Here is a 14,030-nt window from a genome sequence, read left to right as displayed (position 1 = left end):
ACCTCACCATGGCTTCGATTTCTTCCTAGACACCAATAATTCAAACTCGCAGCTCATTGATGGACCCACTCCCAATTTTTAATCCAAGTACTACAGGATTTCCCTACTTACTCAGTGGTCCAAAATTTACCTTCTTATAGTCTCTCTCCAACTGGCCTACCTCATGATGTCTAGGTCTGACATGTGGTAGTCATACTGGGCCTCTCTCTGTCTCATCTCCCCACCTCCTGGTTTTACTGGGCTTTCCATGTTTCTTTCAAACAGCTTCTCTATACCATCTTGTCTCCACCCTCCATCTGGCTTCCTAATTCTTGGGTAAATCTAACTCCTCTTAGCCCATCCTCTGTTCAGCCTGTCTTACCTGCTTCAATTCAGTGTTTCACTGATGTATGTGCAACCCCTCAAATACCTTTTTCACAGTTGTGACATATCCCTGGCCCACTCCCAGTGCTCTCCTAGATGATGAGGACCAGGCATGAATTTGCCAAAGCCCTAGTATTCACCCTGGGTCAAGTCCACCCTCACCCCTATAGGGATTTGCAGTCACAATTTTCACTTTAGACTTTTTAATATTTAATACAGAGAATATGGTGCATTCAGGAACCCCACCTCCCAAACCCCACTAGGAGGGCCCCCACCCATGCCCTCCCACCCCACTTGAGGGCCCCAGGGTTTAGAGTGGAGGAAGGGGAGGTAACCACCCATCTGGGACTGACCCCAGAGACTGTCCCTGCCCTGCCTCACCCTCCCCAGGGGTTAGGGGTTAACATCTGGGCACAACCCCCCACGCGCCCCTCTGTCCCTGCCTGTGCACATATACACATTATGGCTCCTCGCTGAGTTGTTCAGCTCCTGGCAGGGCCACTACTCAACAGCACCGAGTGGGATGGGGGCAAGAGGGCTAGGCCAAGGAGACCCTGAGAAGGAAGGAGGCCCCAGCTATAGAACTGCAGGAGGGAAAGAGTGGGGGCCCCCCACCTCATCCATTTCCCAGAGTCTCCGGTAGTCCTCAGGTACCTCTGCGGCTGGGGATGGCAGGCGGGGGGATAGGGAGGTGAATGGTTGAGGCATGCTTTCCCTTAGCCAACCCCAGGATCTGGTGATGGTCAGGGTTCTGAATGGGGGCTGTGTTCCTGCCTTGGAAAGGCTGGGAGTGGGGCTTCATTGCACAAAATACTGTGGGAGGGCCACACGCAGGGGGTGGGGCCCAGCCAGTATACAGAGATATTGCATTTAAAAAATGAAAACCTTATTTAAAATAATTAGAAAACAACAATGAATGAAACAAACAAACAAACAAAAAGGCCCACACAACATGAGGCAGGTGGGGCAGGCAGGAGAGCAGGCAGGGAAAACCTCAGACCCAAGGCATTGCCACATCTTGTGAGTTGAGATCCCCAGCCTGGGCTAGCTCTGGACCCCTGGCTGGCCATGGGGTAGTGGTCCTGGGGGAGGGTTATGATGGGTAGGAGTATAGGCCTGGCCTCAGTGTGGGAGGCTGGCACGGCCATGCTGTCCGCCGGCAACTACTAAGACAGAGAGAGAGACAGACAGACCAGGTGAAGGAGCGATGAGAGCTTTGTTAGCACCCAGCAGACAGGCCAATGGTTGGATGTTTGGACAGGCAGCAGGGAACATGTGGGCAGGTGAGCATGAATCAGGCAGGCAGGCAGGCAGGCAGGCAGCAAGCAGGGAGAATGCAGTTGGGGGCTGCCCTGTGAGGGGTGTGGCATCCCTCCAGCTGCTGCCTGCTGGGGCCTGGGTCTCTGGCTTAGAACTCGGTGTCCACCACATGGAAAGCTGGCCTGCCTGCGGGTGAAAGCAGAGCTGATGGCTGTTGGTGAACAAGCAGGTAGGTGGAAGGGACAGAGAAGAGGATGAAGGTAATACCTACCTGAGTCAGGCATCGACGAAGAGCGAAGGCTGGCCTCCTTTTGTAGCTGGATCTCCTTTAGTGCAAATATGGAAGTAGCTGTGGGTGGAGAAGAGAGAGAAGTAGGGAATAATCCATGGGGCCATCCAGGACCACCTCCCATATAGCCCCATTGGGGGAATTAGAAAATGTTGCCTTTTCTTTGAAAGGCTTGACTTTCATCTGTCAAATAATCCCACACACAAACCAGCTACATCTAGGAAAAAAGGAATATGGACTATTACATGGCATGAAGAAGTCATTACTGATTTTATCAACTGTGATAACTGTATTACAATTACCACCTAAGTCTAAGTGATGGATGGTGTTTGGGATTTGACCTGACCTATATGCTGGTTTCACATGTGTGTTATGAAAATTCATTGTGCTGTATACTTATGATCTGGGCATTTCTCAGTATACACTTTACAAAGAAATGTTTACTTTAAATAAAGGTAAGGTCCAGCATAGAGATATGAGAAGCAGATCAATTTTTTTAGGTGTGATAATGATATTATTATATATTCACTTTTTAAAAGACTTTATTTATTTACTTTTAGAGAGAGGAGAAGGAAGGGAGAGAGGGAGGGAAACATTGATGTGTGAGAGACACATCTATCAGTTGCCTCTTGCACACCCCCCACTTGGGGACCTGGCCCACAACCCTGGCATGTGCTCTGACTGGGAATCAAACTGGCAACCTTTCAGTTCACAGGTCGGCACTCAATCCACTGAGTCACAGCAGCTAGGGCAATATTGTTGTATGTTTAAAAATTATTTTATATATATACACTGAAATTATTTATAGATGTATATAATATATCCAGGATTTGATTCAAAATAATCAGAGGTAGTACAGATAAGACCAGATTGACCATGAGCTGCTGACCTAATACTTTGGGACTCATATTATTATTTGGTCTAATGTATAAACAAATGTAATTTTATAATATACACATTAAAAGTTTTAAGAAGTCAGATGTAAAAAGAGAACACCCCATGTGATTCCATTTCTGCAGAGTACAAGGACAGGGAAAATTTATCTAAGCTGTTAGAAGTCCATCTAGTGGTAACCCTTGGGGAGGGGCTGGGAATATCTGAAGGAACCAAGAGCACACTTTGGGGGAGCTTCTGACGTCCTGTTTCTTGACCTGTATGCTGGTTTCACGTGTGTATTAAGTTTGTGAAAATTCATTATGCTGTATACTTGTGATCTGGGCATTTCTCAGTATATACTTTACAAGGAAATGTTTACTTTAAAAGAAAAAGGTAAAGTGAGCCCTGGCTGGTGTGGCTCAGTGGACTGAGTACCTCCCTGTGAAGCAAAAGGTCGCAGGTTCAATTCCCAGTCTAGGGATGCCTGGGTTGTGGGCCAGGTTCCCAGCAGGGGACGTGTGAGAGGCAACCGCACATTAATGTTTCTCCCCTTCCCCTCTCTCTAAAATAATAAAATAAATAAAATCTTTTAAACATTTAAAAAAGGTAAAATGATATTGTATTTACTGTAATATATACTTGAGAATTTCCATGAAATATAAAGGAACTGAAAACTAAGCAACTTGTTTGTAATAAACATCACACATGTGAACAAAGCTGTACTCCCTTAGAGGTGTTGTAGCAGAGTCCTAACACAACCTGCTCAGCTGTCTGCAGGCAGTCCTGTTTCCCACAGCACCCCCACAGACCACTCCATTCCCCAGCTCCACTCACTGTCAGGAAGTTTGTGGATCCGCTCCCCCAGACTGAGGAAGAATGGGTGTTTCATGGCGTCCTCTGCGGAGATCCGATTGCGACCTTCAAACTGAGTGTGTGTTGTGGGGGGACATGGAGTATTGACACTTTCACAGAGTAGGCCTCTCTTCGTCCCCATTCCTGGAGTTCCCCATTTCCCCACACCCTCAGTGCCCAAGGCTGGCTCAGGAAGGTGGTCTCACCTGCAGCAGCTTGTTGAGGAGATCAGCCCCATCGCTATCAAGTCTAACACAAGGACAAAGGGACCTGCTTTAAATTGAGTTTGGGTACTCTGGCACCTAACACACACCCACCCACCCACCAGCCTCACCGGGGTGCATGGCTCAAAAGAGCCTCGGCACGGTACTTGGGGTAGTTGTGTGTTTTGAACTCTTCATTGGACAGGATGCCTGGCCATGTCTCCTCAGTTGGGGTTCCTGGTGGGAAGAGGCGTTACCCTAGGCATCTCACAGAGCCATCCTGCATGTCCCCACAGCTCCTTGGGCTCGTGCCTCCTCACCCAAGATGCGGAAGATGAAGTGCAGCTGCTCCTCCACCGTGGAGCCTGGGAAGAGGGGCCGGCCCGTGGCCATCTCGTAGAAAATGCAGCCCACACCCCTGAGCAGGGAGGGCACAGTGAATAAATAGGAGGCAGTGGGCTGGTTGGCCGTTGGGACCAAGCCACCCCATTTACTGCATGGCCCCCTGCTACATTTCCACCTGTCCTCACCACATGTCAATCTGGGTGGAGTAGTCTGTGGACCCAAGCAGGATGTCAGGGGGCCGGTACCAGAGTGTCACCACCTCATTGGAGTAGGTCTTGGTTGGAATTGACTTGGCCCGGGCCAAACCTGGTAGGTGGAAAGGGGGCAGCTGGAATTGAGGTGGTCCTGGGCAGTCTGGGGGACTAAAACTAGGTGGTCAAGGAGAAGGGAGAGGCTGGGACATAGGCTGGGGGATCTTTGGGAAGAAGGGGAGGCCAAGGGTACCAAAATCGGCCAGCTTGAGCTCTCCTCTCTCATTAATGAGCAGGTTCTGGGGCTTGAGGTCCCGGTGTAGCACCTTCTGCCTGTGGCAATAGGCCAGGCCACGGAGCAGCTGGAACAGGAACAGCTGGGGACCCAGAAATGGCAAGCAGAGATCAAAGAGTATCCAGCAGCCTGACTCCCAGCAGGCACTGCTTTCCCTCCTACAGACATTAAGCCCAAAGCCTTGTCTCACAAAAGAGGACAGGGTCCCAATGCCCTCCAATGGCTCCTAGCAAAAAAGCCAAATGGGAAGTCATTTCTGGGAAATTTGTGGGGTGGAGTGGGTCAGTAGAAACCCCCTTGTGCCCTGCTTCCTGCCCCACACCCACTTTCACGTTGTGCATGTTGATGACATTCCCACAGTCATCCAGGTACTGCTTCAGGTCTTTGTCCTGAGGAAAGAAAAGCAGGCAGAGGAAAGAGGGTCATATCATGTGGTTCCTGGCCATCTCCCAACTCCCTCTCCCAAGACCCACTGCCACCCAACCTTACCAGGTACTCAAAGACAAGGGTGAGGGACTTCTCCGTATGGATAATGTCATGTAGCGTGACGATGTTGGCATGTTTGAGGTCCTTGAGCAGGGACACTGCAGGAAGCGTGGAAGTAACACAGGGAAAGAGTCAGGGCCCCACTCTCAGGATAGAGATGAAAACTAGACAAGGACAAGCCCAGGGTTTCGTTCTTCCTCTGTGCTGTTTGGAGTGGTGGCTCATAGCCACCAGCTCTAACCCATCTAATGCCAGGAAGGTATGTTCTCATGTTCTGGACAAGGAAACTAAAACTCAGAGAAAAGTGTGGAACAAGAACACGGGATTGAAGTCTCAGGCTTATGTGACACTAGATTTTCAAAACCCACTGTTGATTTCTAGACAGAGGCCTTGCTTTAACCCTCCATACACAGGCCTGCAGCTTCATGTGAAACTGAGTTTGCACACTCCATTTCTATGCAATTCAAATTCCTTGCACATGATGTTCTGACCATAATTATTATATCAGGTAAATTGGTGAGCACTTTCAGGGATGTTCTTAAAACCAAAGCAAGAATCTTGCTTTCCAATTCATCTGTCTCTCATCCAAACAGGACCAGATTCCTGGTTACCCTGATTATTACTTAGATGTGTGAGTGATGTACACTTTCTTGCAAAGCCCAGAGTATCAGGAGGGAAGTACCTGAACCCCCAGTCTCTGTTCTCATCATGGGGCATGTGTGTGTGCACCATGGGGAGTGCCCAGGAAGCCATGGGCAGATCTTCCCAGATGTCAGTACCTTCCCGGATGGCGGTGCAAGGTGCCCCCTCTTCGTGTTCAAGTCTGATCTCCTTGAGTGCCACAAGGTTGTCTGTGAGCTTGCTTTTGCCTTTGTAAACAGTGGCATAGGTACCCTAGGGAATGAGGAACAGTTACAGGAGAGGAACTTGAGACGGCAGGGAGTTCCCACTGACCCCCATCCCTATCATGGACCTCCTGGCTGTCCCTCACCTCGCCCAACTTGTCCAGCTTGATGTAGGTCTCCAGTTTCCCAAAGCCAATCTCAGACTGTAGGGTAGAGGAGGCAGGTTGAAGCAAGCTCAGGGGAGGGGATGGGGGGAAGGGAGGGAAATGGGAGGAGGAGGCGGAAGAAAGGACAGAAGATGCTCACCAGGCTGACACGGCGGAGGCGGCGGCTAAGGGGCTTGTCAAAGATGGGGCTATTGAGGGTCAGTTTCTCAAGGTAGCCCTCAGGCAGCCGGATGTCAGCTGGTAGTGATAGGCGTTTGTTGATGTCCTAGCAGGCAAGACAGGAGAAACAGGACCATGAGCTCCACCGCCTTAGGTCCAACCCTCTTTTTCAGCCCAGGCACCGCCCTGACAGGGGATTAAGCACCTCGGTGGAGATCTTGCGTGGGGGATGATTGCGCATGCGCACCCTCACTGGCGACTGCACCTCATCTGAGGATGTGGCTGAAGCCTGGTCACTTTCTCCGTCAGACCCCATCTTCAAGTCAGACCCCATCTTCAAGTCCTCGTGTACAATCTCTGGTGGTGGGGACAGGGGGAAGGAAGGCCAGATAGAATATGGAGCCCCAGGGCACCCTCTTCCTTATGAATACATTCCCTCATCATATACATGTGCATTCAGCCCCAGAGCAGCCGAGGGTCCCTCAGGGAGAGAGTGGCAAGGCCTAGGGAGGTTCAGACAGGTCAGGAAGTTTGAATGGAGCAGGGGGAATAGTGGCCTAGTAGAGCACCTGGTTCCAGGAGTGAGCTGAGACTTCGGCTAGCCTGGAGCCAGGGGCAGGCAGAGATAGCTAAAGGCCCAAGGCAGGCAGGTGCTTCAAGGCCTAAGGGGGCTAGCAGAGTGTAGAAAGATAAAAGGAGGCTTGGGGCAGCTGCAACAAGGAGGTATCCTCCCTCCCCGAGGCCTCAGCAGAAAGCCAACAAAAGGGGCACAGATGGACAGATAAAGAAAGGGTAATAAGAGATGATAGCAGGGAAAGGGAAGAAAATGGAGAAAGTAAAGTGAAAATAACACCAAGTCTAATAGGAACTCAGCTGGGAGGCAGCACCTGGGGACCAGTCTAGGGGGTCAGTAGACTCACCTGGTGCAGAGCTGAGTAGTGCCGCCCGTCCAGAGCAAGGTTCCCCGGGGGCAGCACGGGTGGGGGCCTCTCCAAGGTCACTGCCTCCGCCACCGCCACCCTCATCCAGACCTATCTGTTCAGGGGCACTATTGGTCTTGTCTACACCTCGGCCCCCTCGGAGTGTCATTGACAGCTGCCGTTTGATCTTCTTCATCCGATCCATGGCTACCTGTGAGAGTGGGGACGGGGTATAGATGGGAATGGGCCCCATGTTAGCATCTGCCTGACCACCACAGGCCCCCTAAAACCCATCACAAACTAGTGAGGCACACTGACATAAACTTGTGCCAGTGTCCACCCAACCACTGTGGAGCCCTGGAACCACTAAGGATTCCTGGAAACCTGGCATGGAGAGGGACCCTTGTCAAGCAGTGCCTCCTTACCTACAGCCTGCCCCTGGGGACCCTGTTCCTAAGTAGCCTACCTGAGTCCTGAGTCTTAGGTGGCTAGCTAAAAGCAAGGGTTCAACTGATGGAATGTTGGTATCTATGGGGGCAGCTTCGCTGTGGGAGCAGGCGGCTCCACTGCAGGCATTCTTGGATACAGCATCAGTGATGAACCCAATCATGGGTGGGGCGGGGGCATTGCCCAGGACCTCAGAACGACTGACATGGCCCTGAGTATACCCATAGGATGGCAATTTCCGCCGGCACCAGCTCAACATCACCCCCAACTGCCAAGGCAGACCGTTCCTTATGGCCATAAGGATCTCCCACCTCCCCTAGCAACCATTGTCATAGTGATAGTGGACTATCCCACTGATCCACCCAGGTAAGGGGGGTGGGTAGGGAAGGTCCTATGCAGACCCAACCACTAAGTGGGGTTGTGGGGGGACCTCAATGCATACCAACTTGTCCTGAGGGCTGCCTGAAAGATTCAATCAGCTTGGGACTTACAGGGTCCCACCCAGATTTTTACAAACCAGCTCACATATATCCTCTAATTGAGAATGTGCCACATCTCCCTTATAACCCCCAATAAATGTCCCAGTCCTCAATGTGGCCCACAAGGTCTTGTCCCATTCATCCTTATTACCTCTCTGCCCTCACTCTCCCCCTCAATCATTACTAGTTGCTGTCTTGCAATCATGCCCAGCAGTCATATCTCAGAGCCTTTGCATTGACTGTTCCCCCAGTTTTCAAAAACAGCTCACTCCATCACCCACTATGGGTCACTGCTCAAATATTACCTTTTTCTTTGAAATAAAAAAATATTTTATTTATTTATTTTAGATAGAGGGGAAGGTAAGGAGAAAGGGAGGGAAAGAAACATTAATGTGAGAGAGAAACATCGATCTTGAGGGCCTGATTCTTGCACGCACCCTGGCTGGGACCAAAACTGCGACCCAGGCATGTGCCCTGACCGGAAATCAAATCTGGGACCTTTTGCTTTGCCGCATGATGCCCAACCAAGTAAGCCACATCAGCCAGGGATTACCTCTTTCATAGATAACCCCCTACAGGGGGTGTCCAACCTTTTGGTGTCTCTGGGCCACACCGGAAGAAGAGTTGTCTTGGGCCACACATTAAATACATCGTGAGGTGTAATCACAAAACATAAATCTCATAATGTTTTAAGTAAATTTAGGATTTTGTGTTGGGCCGCATCCACAGCCATCTTGGGCTGCATGCAGCCTGTGGGCTGCGGGTTGGACACCCCTGCTCTACAAATAACCCTGTGAAAAATCTCAACCATCCTGTGCTCCCTCACCTTGCCAATTATCCCTGAGAACTCATCACCTCCTCAGAAATGACACCACCTACTTCTTGGTTTCTTTATTTCTTTACTGTCTGTCTCCTCAGCGCCATAACTAAAAGATCAATTCCTTCAGAGCAGATTTCTGTCTATGTCCTGAGGTCACGGCTATGTCCTAAGGACATGGAACAGTGACTGACACAGAGTAGATGCTCAAAAAGTGCTTATGGCAGAAATGAGTGAAATCAGGGGGCTGAGGACCTGCAATCAACCTCTAATAGGGTGAGCAGGGTGAATCCCTGCTAGTCATGAACAACCCCAGACAAGGTGTCTCAGGGACGCTGGCAGCAGCAAGATGACCTACCTAGATGCGGCTGCTGGAGGGAACAGGGCCACCAAAAGGCTTAGGCTGGCCTTCTTCTGCTTCCTCCTGGGCTCTGGGCCAGCAAGGAGGGGGAAAGACCTGCCCCAGGAACCATCTGGACTCACAGCAGGGCCTAAGATGGCCCTGGGCCCAAGGGAAGTGAAACTAGATAGGAGGTCGAGGATGAGGCTGGGGATGGATCCGAGGAGAGAAGTGGGTCATCTGTTACCTTGAAATCAGGTGTTACTCCAGCAGTCCCCACACCAGCTTCTTCCTGTCTGACCTGACTACCCTCAGGAGGGGCAGAGGGGCCAGCCTAGTAGAAAGACCTCAGTAAAGAGGATGATGTCCATCCAGAGAACCCAGAATAACAACAACAAAATCCTGACCCAGGAGGCTGAACACTGGACCCGAGGATGAGAAATGTGAGGCATGGCCAGCCCCCAAAGACTGTCTTGTGTCCATATGGCACAGATGCCCAGTCAATTTGTTGTGGCAGGGAGTGGAGGACCTGGGGTAGGTAAGGCTGGCTGGACAATGAGGAGGGAGCCAGAAGGAGCCATGGGTCCATGACTGCTAACTGGAAATTCCAGTGGCTGGACATGTTCCAGAATTCAGTTTTGGGGGGATTTTAAGAGGATGGGGCACAAAATTTTTGTATCATGCAACACCCCCAGCAAGGGGGCCCTGTGCAGGCCCCTGTGAACAGAGACATCTGAACATTAATATGCAGTAAAACTTGAATACACCCATACCCAAGGACACTCACCAACCTCACACCACCCCGACGACTGAGGAAGCAGTCTTCACACTCTTAACTCCCACAGGAACATTCCATTCTCATCCTGTCCAGACTCCCATAAGCACACACTGGACCTTCAAGAAACTCTTTTGCTATTTTAACTGCTATCAGCACCTGCAATGTCCTTTTATCTCCAACTGCCGCCAGCACACAAAGCCCCAACAGAGCACAGAATCTTCTAAATTAACTCCTACCACCACATTCCTGGGCTCCTCCCAGGCCCAGCTGCCTGTCAGCTTCTCCACAGCACTCACCCCCTATTAACACACTGCTCCCCCTACATGATTCTGACCCCTATTAACATGCACTTGGGACCCTCTACAGCTGACCCACATTAGCACTCAATGGATTTTCACACTGCCCTAAATCCTATTAATACAAAGTGAACCATGCAGATCCCTGACCCAACTGTTTTCACCCACACTCAGACCCCTCTCCACAGCTATGACTATCATTAATACAAATTCCAGTCCTCCCACTACCCTGTCCCTGCCACCTCCTATCAGCACAAGCTAGACCTTCACTTCACCCTGACCCCTATTAACACACACTGGGCCTCACACAGTGCCTCCCCATTAGCACACCCTGATCCCTTACAGTCCTATCTCCAGGGACAAACACACTATTCTATAATGGCCTGACCTTCATTAGTTCACACAGGTCTTCATTCAGCCCAAACCCCCATTAGCACACACTTCAGCCATCCCTGGCTCTAATCCACATTAGCACACCTAGACCTTCACTTATTCCTGTTCCTTATTTATCTTTGCTTCAACTCCTCCACAGCTATAACCCCTGCTGGTTCACACCTGGATCCCTTCACAGCCCTTATCCTCCTTATTGCACAAGAAACCCTCCAGAGCTCTACGCCCTATAAGCACTCCCTGGAACCTCAACACATACCAGTCTTCCACAGACCCAAGCACACAGAGTCTTCACAATATTCTGACTCTCATTAGCATATTCCAGGCCTCATACAGCTCTGACTTTCCCCCAACTTGCACACATTTAAGCTCCTCCATGGCTCTAAACCCACATTAGCAGTCAGACTTCATATATCAACCTGCCCCAGAGTCTCACATCCCCAGTCCTCTTGGACAGACACTAATCTCACATCATCTTCACCCTGAATACACTGACGCTCTTACACTTACATTCACACACATCCCTCACCCCCACCCATATATCCACAACTGATAGCCATTAGCACAGGCTCAGGTTTTCCAGTGCTCTGCCCCCATAAGCATAGACTGGGCCTCATACTACCCAGGCTTTTATTACTACAGACACATACCCTCTATAGCTATGACCCCCATTAGCAAACTGTCAACACTAGAGTTCTTCCACTACCCTGCCCTCCACTCTGGACCCTCACACACTGCAGTCCCTCATGGGAAAATACACAGTATTAACACCATCCAGACCCTCATCACCACACACAGGGCTTCAAACCCTGATCCTGTTAGCACATTTTCCGGTACCTCTACCACCCTATCATCCCCGTTAACACAGAGGGCTCTTCTATAGCTAGAACCCCATTTGCCTATCTCGGCACTTCTATGACACTCGCTTGCCTATTACACACGACTGGATCCCTCCACCCATTGCACTGCCCCCCCATTAGCACATACTGGGCCCCAAACCTTACACAACTCCGACCCCTTCATTAACTCAGGCCCCCATTAGCAAACCTCGACTTTCACCACTCTGCCACCCATTTCCACACCCTCTAGTCCTTGGTCACTCCGTTCCTCATTAGCACCCACAGTGCTTCCCAACCCCAGCTCCCAGACCTGGCCCAGGGCGGGGCCAAGGTCAGGGAGGCACTGAATGACCCCCTGCCCCGCTGCATTCTGGGCAACGCGCTGCGGGGAGGGGGACCATGCTGATAGTGCAGCCCAGACCCCGGGGCACCGCCCGGCGTCTGGGTTGGTTCTGTAAGAGAAAAGGGCAGCCCCCAGCCCATGTTTCGGTGACGCGCTCACCGGCGGGGGCGCGCGTGCAACCTCAGCGCCGCGGGGCCGGCGCGGAGGCGCCTGGGGCGGCGGCCTGGGCTGAGGCCGCGCGACCTCCTTCTCCTCCTCCTGTACGCCGCAGGCGCCCGTCCCAGTAGTCTTCGGCCATGGCTGCTGGGCCCGGGCCGCCGCCGGCTGAGGAGGAGGAGGCGGCGGCGGCGGCGGCGGCGGCTGAGGCGGAGGCGGCGTCCCGCTCAGCCCTCCATGAGCTTCGCCGCTGCGGGCGATGCCCCCGGGCTCGTCGGCGTCGGTTCGAACCCGAGAGCTCACGGCGGCTCGCGGCTCAGAGCGCACTGCTCGCGGAGACCCCGCGGATCCCAGGGCTGTACAGCCCACGACCCAACCACCGCGCGCGCCGCGCTCCGCGCATGCGCACGCACGCGCTGGACACGGTGAAGTGGGCAGGAGGGGACTCACCTCAGACTGCGCGTACCAAGAGACCCGTCCGCCACGGGAGGGGACGCGGCCATTGCGTGCCCACCAGGAAATGTGGTGCCAACCCTGGAACCTCGCCAGGGAGAACTGTAGAGGTTATTTAGTACTGAGTTCCGTTCTGGCTAGAAATTTGCTAGTAAGTGGGCAGCAGCTAGTAACCAGCGTACCAGTCACCATTCGCTTCCCCTACTTGTTCTCACTTGGTACATCCGCATGGTGGCATACGGGACTTTTGCAAGGAGTAAAAAGATGAAACAGTCAGTCCCAGTCCCTTGAGGAACCTTGGGAAGCAGGAATTTTAAAGGTTCGCGAGATGACTTTTCTGGGACAAGCGGCCTGGAGAATTATTGGCCTTTACTCGCCCAGCTGCTCTGCCTCCTAATGCCTCCACTCCCACACCGCTAGCTTATTTCCACTGTGACCGCGTGCAGCCCCGCCCTTTGAGGTGTCGCCCAGCCAATCGCACTTGCTCCCTGGGGTGAGGCAGTGCAAGAATGAAGGGCGTGGCTGGGCTGAAGGGGCGTGACTTCGCCGGGGGCCCAGTTTTCATCGCCGGCGGGGCGGGGAGGAGGGGGCGGGCCTTCCTTTTTGTTCTCAGCTCCTTTCATCAGAGGCTGAATATCCCGCAAGCTGACTGGCCAAGAGCGCTTAATTGACTTTTGTCCTGCCCTTAACCCCTCCCATCCTCTTCAGCAGGGCTCTCGGGGTGGAACCTAGACTGAGAAGGAAGGCGGACCTTTAGACCAGCGAGTGCATTACTGCGCGTGCTTGAGACTTCCGGCAGAGACGCGGGTCTTTTCTACGTTTCGTGCGAGCATTTTACGTTCGCGCCCTGAATTGGGTTTTCCTGCCACCTCACTTTTTAACCTGCCAGAGCCCCGCCCGTGGCGCTCCCGGGTCTGCGGCTTTCTTTTATTGGGTGCTTGTTGTGTCAAGCACTGCCAGGCAGACTTAACCCCTCACCCCTTCCTCTCTGCCTGGAAAACTATACCAAGCCCAATTCAAATGGCAGTAACGTTCAGCAGGCCCTCGGGGACATTCTACCCTGCACCCCAGTCCAAAGCCAGCTTCCCCGTCCGTTCTGCACTCCCCTTTGACAGCCTTGCTCACACTAGTTTTCCAGTAAGGTTTTATACTAATGGCAATATACCAATCATGGGAATAGTAGTTTTTGACAAAGATCCACTGTGCGCTAGACAATCAGGTCCATCACTTCTCTGATCTCATCCCCTAACCTTTCTTCTCACCTCTGCTCTAGTGTACTAATCTCCTAGCTGTTCCTGAATAAAGCAGGCACAGTCCAGCCTGTGGGACTTTACTTGTTGACTGTTTAGAATGCTCTTCCCTCATACATTCACATGCCTCAGTCCCTCGTGTCTTCCAAGTCCTTGCTTCAGTGTCACCTTCATAAAGCCTTCCCTGACTA

The 14,030-nt window shown here is 52.0% G+C and overlaps 1 protein-coding gene across 6 annotated transcripts; it reads right to left on the bottom strand.

Annotated features, from left to right (window-relative positions):
• Positions 1 to 563: 563 nt before the first annotated feature.
• CDK16 (cyclin dependent kinase 16) lies at positions 564 to 13,048 on the bottom strand. 6 transcript variants are annotated; one of them, XM_036016401.1, is made up of 16 exons: positions 12,587 to 12,989; positions 7,252 to 7,462; positions 6,537 to 6,688; positions 6,312 to 6,437; positions 6,152 to 6,208; positions 5,940 to 6,054; positions 5,164 to 5,258; positions 5,001 to 5,063; positions 4,633 to 4,756; positions 4,374 to 4,494; positions 4,164 to 4,261; positions 3,975 to 4,080; positions 3,847 to 3,910; positions 3,623 to 3,713; positions 1,895 to 1,972; positions 564 to 1,529 (listed from the first exon to the last, which is right to left on the bottom strand). In XM_036016401.1, exons 2-16 carry the CDS (start codon positions 7,454 to 7,456, stop codon positions 1,486 to 1,488), a joined length of 1,539 nt encoding a protein of 512 aa, XP_035872294.1. In that variant the 5' UTR covers positions 7,457 to 7,462; positions 12,587 to 12,989; the 3' UTR covers positions 564 to 1,485. The 6 variants fall into 6 exon arrangements, with proteins under 6 accessions (XP_035872294.1, XP_035872295.1, XP_035872296.1 ...); XM_036016402.1 differs by having other exon boundaries at positions 564 to 1,526; XM_036016403.1 differs by having other exon boundaries at positions 3,847 to 3,889; positions 12,587 to 12,987.
• Between the last annotated feature and the right edge of the window lie 982 nt (positions 13,049 to 14,030).

The sequence above is a fragment of the Phyllostomus discolor genome, chromosome X, assembly GCF_004126475.2.
Source record: "Phyllostomus discolor isolate MPI-MPIP mPhyDis1 chromosome X, mPhyDis1.pri.v3, whole genome shotgun sequence".
NCBI classification, from domain to species: Eukaryota; Metazoa; Chordata; class Mammalia; order Chiroptera; family Phyllostomidae; genus Phyllostomus; species Phyllostomus discolor.
This window is presented reverse-complemented; position numbering and strand designations above follow the sequence as displayed.